This window comes from Exophiala mesophila, assembly GCF_000836275.1.
Source record: "Exophiala mesophila strain CBS 40295 unplaced genomic scaffold supercont1.4, whole genome shotgun sequence".
Taxonomy (NCBI): Eukaryota; Fungi; Ascomycota; class Eurotiomycetes; order Chaetothyriales; family Herpotrichiellaceae; genus Exophiala; species Exophiala mesophila.
Genome location: NW_015622507.1, coordinates 554,798 through 565,578, shown reverse-complemented (window position 1 = coordinate 565,578; position 10,781 = coordinate 554,798). Strand labels below are relative to the sequence as shown.

At 50.4% G+C, this 10,781-nt stretch overlaps 4 protein-coding genes across 4 annotated transcripts; 2 read left to right on the top strand and 2 right to left on the bottom strand.

Annotated features, from left to right (window-relative positions):
- Positions 1–263: 263 nt before the first annotated feature.
- Positions 264–1,019, top strand: PV10_05448 (uncharacterized protein; the record flags this gene model as incomplete). The annotated part of the gene is made up of 1 exon (XM_016370121.1): positions 264–1,019. One exon carries the CDS (start codon positions 264–266, stop codon positions 852–854), a length of 591 nt encoding a protein of 196 aa, XP_016222414.1. The 3' UTR covers positions 855–1,019.
- Positions 1,020–3,373: 2,354 nt separating this feature from the next.
- Positions 3,374–4,924, top strand: PV10_05447 (uncharacterized protein). The gene is made up of 3 exons (XM_016370120.1): positions 3,374–3,490; positions 3,615–3,988; positions 4,082–4,924. The coding sequence occupies exons 1-3, from the start codon at positions 3,447–3,449 to the stop codon at positions 4,723–4,725; spliced, it is 1,062 nt and encodes a 353-aa protein (XP_016222413.1). The 5' UTR covers positions 3,374–3,446; the 3' UTR covers positions 4,726–4,924.
- A 253-nt stretch (positions 4,925–5,177) lies between these two features.
- PV10_05446 (uncharacterized protein) lies at positions 5,178–6,203 on the bottom strand (the record flags this gene model as incomplete). Its single annotated transcript, XM_016370119.1, has 1 exon — positions 5,178–6,203. Exon 1 carries the CDS (start codon positions 5,973–5,975, stop codon positions 5,178–5,180), a length of 798 nt encoding a protein of 265 aa, XP_016222412.1. The 5' UTR covers positions 5,976–6,203.
- A 1,657-nt stretch (positions 6,204–7,860) lies between these two features.
- On the bottom strand, positions 7,861–10,625 carry PV10_05445 (uncharacterized protein). The gene is made up of 4 exons (XM_016370118.1): positions 9,904–10,625; positions 9,530–9,591; positions 9,039–9,466; positions 7,861–8,986 (listed from the first exon to the last, which is right to left on the bottom strand). The coding sequence occupies exons 1-4, from the start codon at positions 10,100–10,102 to the stop codon at positions 8,749–8,751; spliced, it is 927 nt and encodes a 308-aa protein (XP_016222411.1). The 5' UTR covers positions 10,103–10,625; the 3' UTR covers positions 7,861–8,748.
- Positions 10,626–10,781: the final 156 nt, after the last annotated feature.

The following is a 10,781-nucleotide window of genomic DNA, read 5'->3' as shown; positions in this document are numbered from 1 at the left end:
AGCTGCACCATCAATAAATTCGACAACCGAATGATAGTATAGATCTAGTGTCATGTCAATATGATATTTCCAGGCCCTATACTGAACCTTTCACCGGCTGTCATTGCGTGTCCAGAACTAAGGGAAATGAATCGGAATATAAAAGCGAACAGCCCCTCGATCTCAACCCAGTTCTTCTTTGCCCGATTTTAATGAAGCTACGACTCTATCACCTCACCAGAATCCCGACTCGCACATTCTCTACCCGTGGATCGCTCGTCAAAATGCGCTTACCTTATGCACCCACGACGGCTCCAGAAGATCAGCCAAAATCAGCAGAAATCTACGAGCGAATCGCGGCACGCCGTGCTCCCAGGCCATTAATACCACTCGACTTGACACTTTTACACTCGCCGCCCGTGGCAGATGGATACAACAGCTTCCTCAACGCTATTCGGAACGAGACAATCGTGGACCAGGCCCTCTTGGAACTGGCCATCTGCCGCATAGGGGCGTTGAATGGTGCCGTCTGGGAGTGGCGTGCACACGCGGCATTGGCAGTCAAGGCGGGAGTTGGCAGAGCTGCCCTTGAGGCTGTCCTCGATGTCCAATCCGGATTCGGTCGGGACAGAGTATGGAACGGTTTGACTGAGCAGGAAGAAGCCGTTATCAGATACACGGATGCAATGACCAAGGACGTCAAAGTCCCTGAGGAGGTATTTCTTCGCTTAAAGGAGATCGGGTTGGCTGAAAGGGAGATTGTCGAGTTGACGGCGGGAATTGCTGCTTACAACTGTGTGAGTAGATTCCTTGTAGCCATGGATGTTGGAGAGATGAACGACAAAGAGATGAAGGTCCCAGACGATGCAAAATGAGATTTATGGGAAGTCGACTGTTAAGCGTTGCATTCAGGACTCGAGTCTATGGGCGGCGCTTGTGTAGATATGCTTTACCTCAGCTGGCCTGTTTCTTGATCTACGGGAGCCTCTTCGCTCAAGTTTCTACGGCCTCAGAACGATCAAATATACCTCCGCCTTTAGACCTCTCCATCTTGACAATCCAACTTGGAATAACAACTCCTTCGAGCGATAGCGCCTTCAGGTCAGAATGACCTCATCATGATCATATTCTGGAAGGTAGGCATTGCCCTTGCGAGGGATGGCCACCTCGGCTTTCATCAACACCTCTTGCTCTACAAGATCTTCTCCAATGACATGGGCTTTTGTCAAGCACTCTGCTTCATTTCACTGGATGGCTCTACATGCTGGATGTGAGCCGTCTGACGTGGCTATTTACTGTCTCAGGGTAAGATGAGTGATCCCAAAGATCAGTAATATCATTTCTATGATTTGCTTTTAGCCGAGGTGCTCTCGCCAGCCCTCTTAACCGTGCGCATGCCTGTCCTAGGTCTCCAGGAAAATACATTCAATCGATATCAACATGGCTCGAGAGTTCTCACGCCAGGAGGTCGCCCAGAATAATACCGCAGACAGTTTGTGGTGTGTCATCGACTCTAACGTATACGACCTGACCGATTTCGTGGATGGCCACCCAGGAGGATCAACGGTGCTGGAGCAAGTGGCAGGCACCGACGCAACCTCTGACTTCTTCAACTTACATAGACTTGAAGTCTTGAAGAAGTTCAAGTCTCTGTGGATCGGCACCATTGCGGGGGAGAAACCACAAATTATAGTCCCAAGCCCTGGAGATCTAAGCTCAGTTCCTTATGCCGAGCCATTATGGCTGACTCCAGAGTTTCAAAGCCCATACTACAAAGACAGCCATCGTCGATTACGCCACGAGATGAGGAAATGGGTAGAAACGGTGCTAATACCGGATGCTTACGAAAAAGAGGTCAGCGGAGAAAGGATTAGCGATGCTGTTCTGCAAGACATGGCGTGAGTGGCTCCCATGGGATATCCGTGGTATACCATGACACTTGCACTCTGACATGAGAGATTTCAGGCGCTTGAATATGAATGCAATGAGAATGGGACCGGGCCCTCATCTCAAGGGACGTACGTTGATGAATGGGGTAGTCACCCCCGAGGAGTTCGACTATTTCCACGAGGTCATTATCACTCAAGAGCTGAGTCGCACAGGGACACGATCATTCAATGATGGGAACCTGGGTGGAATGGTCATTGGCCTACCGGCTGTCCTCCTCCACGCCAGGAATGAAGTCGTCCGGAGCAGAGTGACCGAGGAATGCTTATCAGGGAGAAAGCAGATCTGCTTGGCAATCTCTGAAGCATTTGCTGGATCTGACGTGGCAGGGATGAAGACGACGGCTGTGAAAAGCGCCGACGGGACTCACTATATTGTCAATGGTCGGTACCAGCAATTGCCCCTGGAAGAAGCAACTATGCTAACGAGTTATTCAAGGGACCAAGAAATGGATCACCAATGGGACGTTTTCATCATGGTTTGTCACTGCTGTCAAGACTCAGAAGGGCTTCTCGATGCTCCTCATTGAGCGGGGTGAGGGGGTCGAGACCACACAAATCAAGACTACATATGGGTCAGCTGCAGGAACGGCGTTTGTCAAGTTGGACAATGTCAAAGTGCCGGTGGAAAACCTTCTCGGGGTAGAAGACGAGGGTTTCAAGGTCATCATGACTAATTTCAACCATGAACGCTGGATGATTACAGCGTTCTCCGTCCGCACTTGTCGATTGGTAGTGGAAGACTGCCTGAAATGGGCGCATCAGAGAAAGGTATTTGGGAAAAGATTGGTGGATCAGCCAGTTATCAGACAAAAGTAAGTGCGGCGTGTCCTTCGACGAGGATCATGTCCAACAGCAAACCCGATGCTGACGATCATGATCAGGCTGGCCAAAATCATCTCATTGGCAGAAGCGACTCAAGCATACCTTGAGACTATTACCTACCAAATGTGCAACATGTCGCATGAAAAGCAAGGCCAGCACCTAGGTGGGCCGATCGGACTCTTCAAGATGTTTGTGACCAGGGCAGCGCATGAAATTGCCGATGAAGCAGTCAACATCTTTGGAGGGCGAGCTTTGACGAAGACGGGAATGGGTCGCAACATTGAGATGTTTCATCGCACGTACAAATTTGATTCTATTCTGGGAGGCACTGAAGAGATATTAGGGGATCTAGGAGTTCGACAGGCGATGAAGATCATGCCTAAGGCAATGTTATAGGTTCAAAAGGTGTGAACCGAATGTTACAGAGCAACGAGTAGTGATCATTTATTCATGTAGTCAAGAAGCGTCAACTCTGATATTGTTGATCTATTGATGCATTCTATTTCATTATATAGGTACTTTGTTGTGGCAAGGCTGGAGCGCGAGGCTGCGAGGCTACGCTGCAGATGACGTCGAGGGGCAGAAGGAGAAGGAGCGCCTCCTCCGGCCTCACAACCACCAACCACCACCGTCAGGAACAGCGTCTCGTTGTTCTAGTTTGACATCTCAACACGACTAGACTAGCCATAATCCACCATGTCGGCAAAGATTGCAAAGACAATAGCACGCCAGAAAGAGAAGTAAGTCTACAGAAATCTCGACTGCTTGATCCCCATCCTACCCAGACACGACAACCTACGATCTTCCAACCAATCTATAGCAGTGGCCTTGTTGTCATGACCACCCTCTCTAACACTCGAACAGGATCGCCGAGGGCAACTTTTACGAAGCTCATCAACAACTACGAGTCATCACCTCGCGATACCTTAAAGCCACCGACTACCCTTCTGCCTGCGATGTTCTGTTCAACGGATCTCTCCTCCTACTGCGGGCTGGTCAAGGTGGATCAGGAGGGGATCTGGCCCTGATGCTTGTCAACGATGTGTACATCAAAGGAGAATGGACGTGCGACGACCCAAACAAGAAGAGACTGGTGGAGATTCTACAGGCTTTCCCCAAGGACGAACCCACCCGCAAAAGATTCATCAGCGAGGCCGTCAGCTGGTCAAGCCGCTTTGGCGATTTGGAAAGAGGCGATCCTGACATCCATCATGAGGCTGGAAAGCTGTATGCCGAAGGTACGTCGGAAGTTAGATTTTCAGTCGAGCTCCCGCCGAGGAAGATGCACAGTATATTTTTTGATATTTTGTCTGACATTGATACCTAAACAGAAGGAGAAGCCTATGATGCGGAACGACATCTAATTCTTGGAACGGTACACTCACCTCGCATTCTCGCGTCATTACACTACACGTGGTATCAATTGGATGCACCCCATCTAGCACCCATCTACGCCTCACGCTCAGTACTGCCATATCTGATCGTCGGCAATCTAGCATCGGCCAACAGCGCGCTCAGCACCTTCACGTCCCACCTGACATCACACAACCCTCACCTGCTGGCCATGTCCCAACCGATTGAGTCGGCCAAGTCTGGGACTAGTCTACGTATTTTCCCTTCGATTCCGTTGTTGAATTTCCTGTCGCTAGTTGTCTTGGCGGCTCAAAAGGGCGATGCTGGTCTGTTCCGGCAACTGGCCAAGTTCTACGCGCCTCACATCAAGGAAATGGAAGGCCTCTGGACGGATGCTTTGGCCCAGATTGGTGAAATCTGGTTTGGAATCAAGATCCCCCGACAGGGAGGCAATCCATTGTTTGACATGATGGGCAGCATGTTGTTTGGAGGAGGCGGCCAGGGCGGCGCTGCTAAGGGCAGTGGTTCGGGAAGCACGCCTCGTAGTGGAACCCCTAAACTCACCGCAGGGTCGACAGCAAAAAAGGAAGCAGAAAAGCCGCCGACTATGGACCTGGATTGAAGCCGATGAATGGTGGCTTTCTTCTCCTTGTTTAACCATACTTTCGACGAGCAGGCAGAAAGACAGCCGTGATCGCAGAAAACTGGCTAGGCAGGTAGCCAATATCGTCGACACATCGACCAGAACGAGATCTAAGTTGTGCTCGAGATTCCTCTGTTCCATATCTATGGCGCTATTGGTGCCTGCTGTGTCCATGTGACGTGTGCAACCACATTACCCAGCCTATGCCACCATCCCGTTCTTCTAACTATCCATGGGCTTGAGGGAATGATGTATAGTCCATAAACTGGTAGGCCATCTATATGAAGAGGACGATGATGGATTGGCGTCATGGTGCCGGGATATGACATCTATTGAAGAGGTGACCCAGCGAGCATCAATCACTGGCAAATTTTGCACGTGTTATCGTTACAGTTCTGCCCACACATGTCGAGGCAGATGAATTCTCTTTATCAATCTACCATGCCTTCGTCTCGTGACATTCCAGACCCTGGTGCGCCCAAATCACCAAACATCCAATTCTCGTCGTCGGCTTTAGCCACTTCTCGCCGAAGACTGGCTGTGATGAGGCTCATGAGTTCCTCCTTTTCAGCCTCCGACTCGGTATCATCTCCGGCCTCGAGTCCCGACGCATCCATGTCGATACCGACCCCGACCTCGTGGGCTCTCCTCCTTCCGCCACGTCGATTTGCTGATGAAGTGGGTGTGTGGGAATCTGTCACTCCTGTTTTGCTCTTTGCTCTGGCCCGCTGCCTTGCCATCATTTCCCGCAATAGTCTTTCAATCCGCTCGCGATCCCGTCGTTCTTCATCTGCCTCAATTTCTGCCTCTTCCTCGGCGCGTAGTTGTGCCGCAGTATGCGTAGAAGGACCCATGCCTGCTATTGGACTCATGTCAGTATCTCCTGAAGCGATGTGATCATGTGGTTGCTGGGGGTGACGGTGAGATCTGGTGTACGAATTCTGAGTGTCATCGTGACCCTGTCCATCGTCATACTGGTGTGTTCCCTGACCATAATGTTGTGACTGATGACCGCTCTCTAATTCGAGCTCTGCTTCATCGTCGCTGAGGCGAAGTCGACTAGGAAGTGTAGGCAGATGTGGGAGAACCGGGCGGCCGGTGGTGGGATTGATTGCGATGATGCTAGAATTAGGAAAGAGGGCGTCTTTGGACCGTGGGGATAGTGGGCGGTGAGGACTAGTGGTGGGATCATATACATCGGCCATTTGGAGAGGAACGGTGGGGATCATTGAAGGTGGGTGAGCCTGTTGGCGGAAGTTTATAGGAGGGGGAGGGTGGTGAAAAGGTGACAAGCGCGGGGGAGATGGCGAGAGGGATGGAGTAGAGACAGAGCGTTGGTGTTGATACCGCCGTGAGGCAGCATGAACTGCATTGTGTGGTACTGTTGTATTGTGTCCTTGCTGAGACCGGGCATGAGAGGGGTTGTGGAGGGTTGATTCTTGAGATTGACCTTGTATCGGGTTTTGTGAAGTTGAATGTGATGAAGATGAGGTGGTTTGAGACATGGGCTGGGAGCCTGATGCTGGACGGCGAGAAAGATGAGCTGAGAAGAGGTTGCGTCGTACTGAGGCATGAGTGGTGGGTTGCGACTGGGACGCAGGTGAGAGGAAGGCCGCAGGTTCAGGCGACGAGTCATGATGATCGTCAAGGTGAGATGGTGCGACACGTGATGAAGGCATTGTCATCAGTCTTGCACAATTGCTCCTGCCGTTATAAGATCAAGCGTCGCGTCGTGAGAGGCCAGGAAAAAAAGGGAAGGAACGACTGGGTGTGGTCGTTGTGGTCGTGCTTGCACGTGTTCGCAACTGCCGCAGACCACACGTGGGTGGTACTACCGATCAAACAAGATACTTCCCCTCGAAAGTATAACGAGGCGCATGGGCAGGGAGTTGACATGTAGAGCAGCTTATAGGGCAGAGACTTTTGCGATCTCCATAAATGTCTGCGCTTCGTAAACAAATGGTCTGGGGAGGAAGGATATGTGATGGCATGAAATTCGTGAAGTCAACGTGGAATGAATGAGGATGGTTTAGTGTTTACCTGTGTCCAAAAAAGGAAGTTTACCCGTCATGTCAGAACTACATTTGCATGTTTGTCTGTTAATGTAAGATTGGGAGAATGTTGAGTTCATTCATTGCATCCATCTTAATTGGCAATAGGTGCCTTGGAGGCAATTTGCAACCAATATCAGAAGTAAGAGGAGATAGAAAGCCAGCAGATGTATGGTGGGAGCAACCTTGGAGGGCTGAGGGGAAGATTGCACATAAGAAACATATGAACACGTGCTTCATGGCCTTTTGGATCACTGTTAAGTTAAGTATCAACTTCTTAAGTTTAAGGATTTTCACCTCATTGTCCTCAATCATCAACATTTTTAGTCAATATTTCTACAAGCATTCACTGAGCAGTATGGCTCCCGACACTGTCCAATTATTACTGCGAAGCGCTCACGAGTGCTGGTCATGCTCTGACCAGCACTTGAAGACATCGAACCTTGTGTGGGACATTAGATTGGGGACATGCCAGACTGACCGCTCAGGTATCTTATTTCACCCTCCGAACACCGAACTTGCGGACACAGCAGGATGTCACCGCTATGCTCTGCATCTGCTGCCCACTCCGTATATGCACAGTGCTGCATGTCCGAAGTACAGAAAGCCTACTGGGGGCTGGGGCTGGTTGCCCCCACGTGATGACCTCGAGATCCGGTTGAGGTGATGATGAGATGGACTATCTGGCCAATGACCACTCACAAGATTCGAGCTGAATGCACTTGATCAGTCCTGATGTTAATCTCTTCCGATTTGTTGGCGAGACCCCGAAGTGGAACTAGACTAGTGAGGAAATTGACGGTTCCAAGCATTGATGCAGGAGTGCGTTGCACAGTTGGCAGTGAGTGCTTCTCCAACAGTCATGGATTCATCCCTGGCCGGAATCCCTGATGCTCGATGTTTCGCATAAAATTTCTTGGAATGTTCCAAGTACATAGGCGACGATGAATTATGTCATGTCCAGTTTGAGCGTTGGCTGTAGTGGGGGTCACGGTCCACACGCGGACCAATTATTGTCTGTAAAGCTCTGGGCAGTTGGAGAGATAAGGATATATCATGGTACCATGGATTGGAACGCAGTCTAAAGTGTAGCCATCTCTGATGATAAAATATCATGGCGCAGCAGAGCGCGGTCTTGACACTTGGAACTATCAATTTACTAGCCGGTGACTATCATGCTATAATTATTCTCCTTTGCATCCTCTAGCCAAAACCAGATTACCAAGCCTGCTTCATTGGCCAACTCCACACGATGATCCTGTCGGCCTTGCCAAGCCATCATGCCCCTGCTCCATGCCGGTAAAACGACTTGACAAGAAGTCCGTTACCAATTACGCATGGGGATGGTCCTGCAACATGCCTGTGGATGACGTGTCTGGATAATTCAGGAGGCACAACCTCTCCCTTCACCGGAATGAATATCCAGCACGCCGAAGATCTGGTGGCGGGAGCTGGTCCTATGCACAAAGTGGTGGTGGCACAATGGTTGGTGATTCTCCATTTCTCTGCTTCTGACTGGTTCGACGCACACTACAGCGTCAGATTTCCGACGCATGTCTCATACCGGCCCTGTTAATGAAGCTGCATTTTCTGCCGCCCGCAGCTTTATCCATGATCGTGTCGTATGTATTTCACACTGCCAAAGATATGACTTCGAGATAAACAGGCACTGGACGATCTTGCTCACCGCCGCCCAGTATAATTGGAGATGTGGACAGGGCGCATGTGTGTTGCTGCGGGTGTAGGTGTATGTCCACTGGGTGCATGCCATGATGCCCTAGGGCAAAGGTCTTGCGGCGAACTAGGGCTGACAAATCTGGGCTTGTTATCTAACAACTGACCTTGCGCCAGTGCTGGATGACTGGATGTTTGCGCCCGCTCCAGTAAGTTTCGATAGGTATCATGCCTGAAAGCGCCTTTATTTAGTAAGGTTTCACAGCTCCGAAGTCTCCTAAGTGCTGAGGATCTGTAAACGAAGGTCGGGGTTCCAGAAGGTGACGTTTGAGCTGGCACTGAGAGCCTCGGAGCCAAAAGCAAGGTAGCCGAGATAATCATCAGTGGTTGGACCTCCTAAGCCGGTCAGGCCCTGAAGCAGCGGGCCCAGGTCTCCTTCGAACTCTTGCACAGTACTTTGAGCGACCCAAGACAAGACGCTTTGGCCTACGCCGTTGACACCGGTGTAGAGATTACTAGAGGTCTTGTTAGTTTTGGTCATGTTAACACATGGATGGGTGGACATACAATGTGGTGCCATTGACAGTCTCGGTCTTGAGTGAGCCCTGTCTCAAACCGATAGGCTCGGTGGCGGGACCAAAAACGGCAAACCAGACCATGACTTCGTATTTGGCGCTGGAAGAGTTCGTGGCCTTGGTGGGATCAGCATCCAAGAACATATCGATAGCGACGTTGGAATTGAGGTCAACTGAGTTTAAGTCGTTAACATTGGTGTTGTTGGGCTTGTCGTCGCCGATGCCATAGTGCCACTCGGTCGCAAAATCAATGACGGACACTTTGGAGATTTGTACGGGGAAGGTGTTGGAAGTGTCCAGCTTGATGTTAGGGAAGGCATGGACGGGTTGGGTCTCTGGACCAGGAGGGAAAGACCATGTAATGGACCACTCGGGGGCGGTTGTGTTGGTCGGATAGGTGGCATTTGCAAAAGTTGAAACCTGATGAGTTGATTAGCTTGCGTGAACAGAGTCATGACCAACAGTGATGCTGATAATACTCACGTTCATACAAAGAGCTCCCGGGCCATTGTAATCCTCCGCTACGCCCCATTGATTGGGATTCACTGTAAGTAGAGTTGGTCAGTGTCAGGCTCTCGGACCAAGATTATTGACAAAACATGATTGGCTGCGTGTCTGATTTCCAGATTTCCGCCAAATAGTGGAGGATGGGGGCGTGGGAAAGCGAGTCAAATGGCGCAGGTCCGGGACACACTGCGTGAAGCGGACCCCCAACCAAGACTAACCCTTGCTGATTCAGGTACATGATGCAAACTTTAATCCGCCCAACGCGCCAAGGCGACAGGGGGATGATCTGGCATCGGGAAAAAACGACCGACCAATGTGGCGAGGGTGATATGGGACAGAGTAGGACTCACATGTGTATTCCAGGCCCTGTGTTGGAGGATGAATACCAAAGGCGCGTTGACAATATGTTGCCATCTCAATTGCATGGCTCACAAATGGAGGTGGCATGCCACGAGATTCTCTGAATGCTTGCAGCCCCAGCAAGACACTGAGGGTGACTGCTATGGGGAGGATCAGAAACCCAAAGCTGACCAGAGATCGGAACCCCATGTTGGCTGTTGTGTGTTCGTGTGTGGATGAAAGAGTGAGAGATCGAAGGAGCACACACGCAAATGAGTGCAAGGTAGGGTGATCTCTGTGCTGTGCTCAAGATTGTCCACGTAAGGCGACGACAAAAAGACCGAAACAGGAGCCAAAGAGTGAGAAAGATGACAGAAATGGACAAGAAGCGATGAAAAAACGAAAGACTGAAAAGTTATGTGAAGTGTTGTCTCGAAAGGTGTTGATCGAGAAGAGGTTGATTAGATGGAGGCAGGAACGAAGTAGGTTGGTGGAAGGAGGAAAGAATCAAAGTGACTCGACTCGTTGGTGTGAGAAGGGGAGTGAGTACTCAAGGACTCGAGGAGTAAGAAGCAAGGCAGCGAGGGTACACAGGCCCGAGCGAAAGCTTTGTGGGTGCTATCGAGGTGCTCCCAGCGCCTCCAAGAGTAAAATCAGGTGGTCATTCACTTGGGCTCGAGTCCTGGAAATAATGAGGGTTGGCTTAGGTGCCTGCGGAGTAGGTAAGAAGAGTTGACCAAGAAATGTGTCTTGGAAGACAAGGCAGGATTCAACGCAATTACCATCTCCTGTGCACCGAGCTTTTTACGTACTCTGTCCGGAGGTAGGCGTGGGTGGAATTTTTCCTTGGTCGTGTTTTGGATGGACCCGTATTAGATTGTTGATTCCC

What these genes read in the sequence shown, in the direction of transcription:
- PV10_05447 (XM_016370120.1), top strand. Translation starts at nt 3,447, where the DNA reads ATGTCGGCAAAGATTGCAAAGACAATAGCACGCCAGAAAGAGAA. An exon ending in ATAGCACGCCAGAAAGAGAA is followed by an intron (nt 3,491 to 3,614) that starts GTAAGTCTACAG and finishes ACACTCGAACAG; the next exon opens with GATCGCCGAGGGCAACTTTT. An exon ending in TGGAAAGCTGTATGCCGAAG is followed by an intron (nt 3,989 to 4,081) that starts GTACGTCGGAAG and finishes ATACCTAAACAG; the next exon opens with AAGGAGAAGCCTATGATGCG.
- PV10_05445 (XM_016370118.1), bottom strand. Translation starts at nt 10,102, where the DNA reads ATGGGGTTCCGATCTCTGGTCAGCTTTGGGTTTCTGATCCTCCCCATA. An exon ending in ACAGGGCCTGGAATACACAT is followed by an intron (nt 9,592 to 9,903) that starts GTGAGTCCTACT and finishes CTCTACTTACAG; the next exon opens with TGAATCCCAATCAATGGGGC. An exon ending in ACTGTCAATGGCACCACATT is followed by an intron (nt 8,987 to 9,038) that starts GTATGTCCACCC and finishes CAAGACCTCTAG; the next exon opens with TAATCTCTACACCGGTGTCA.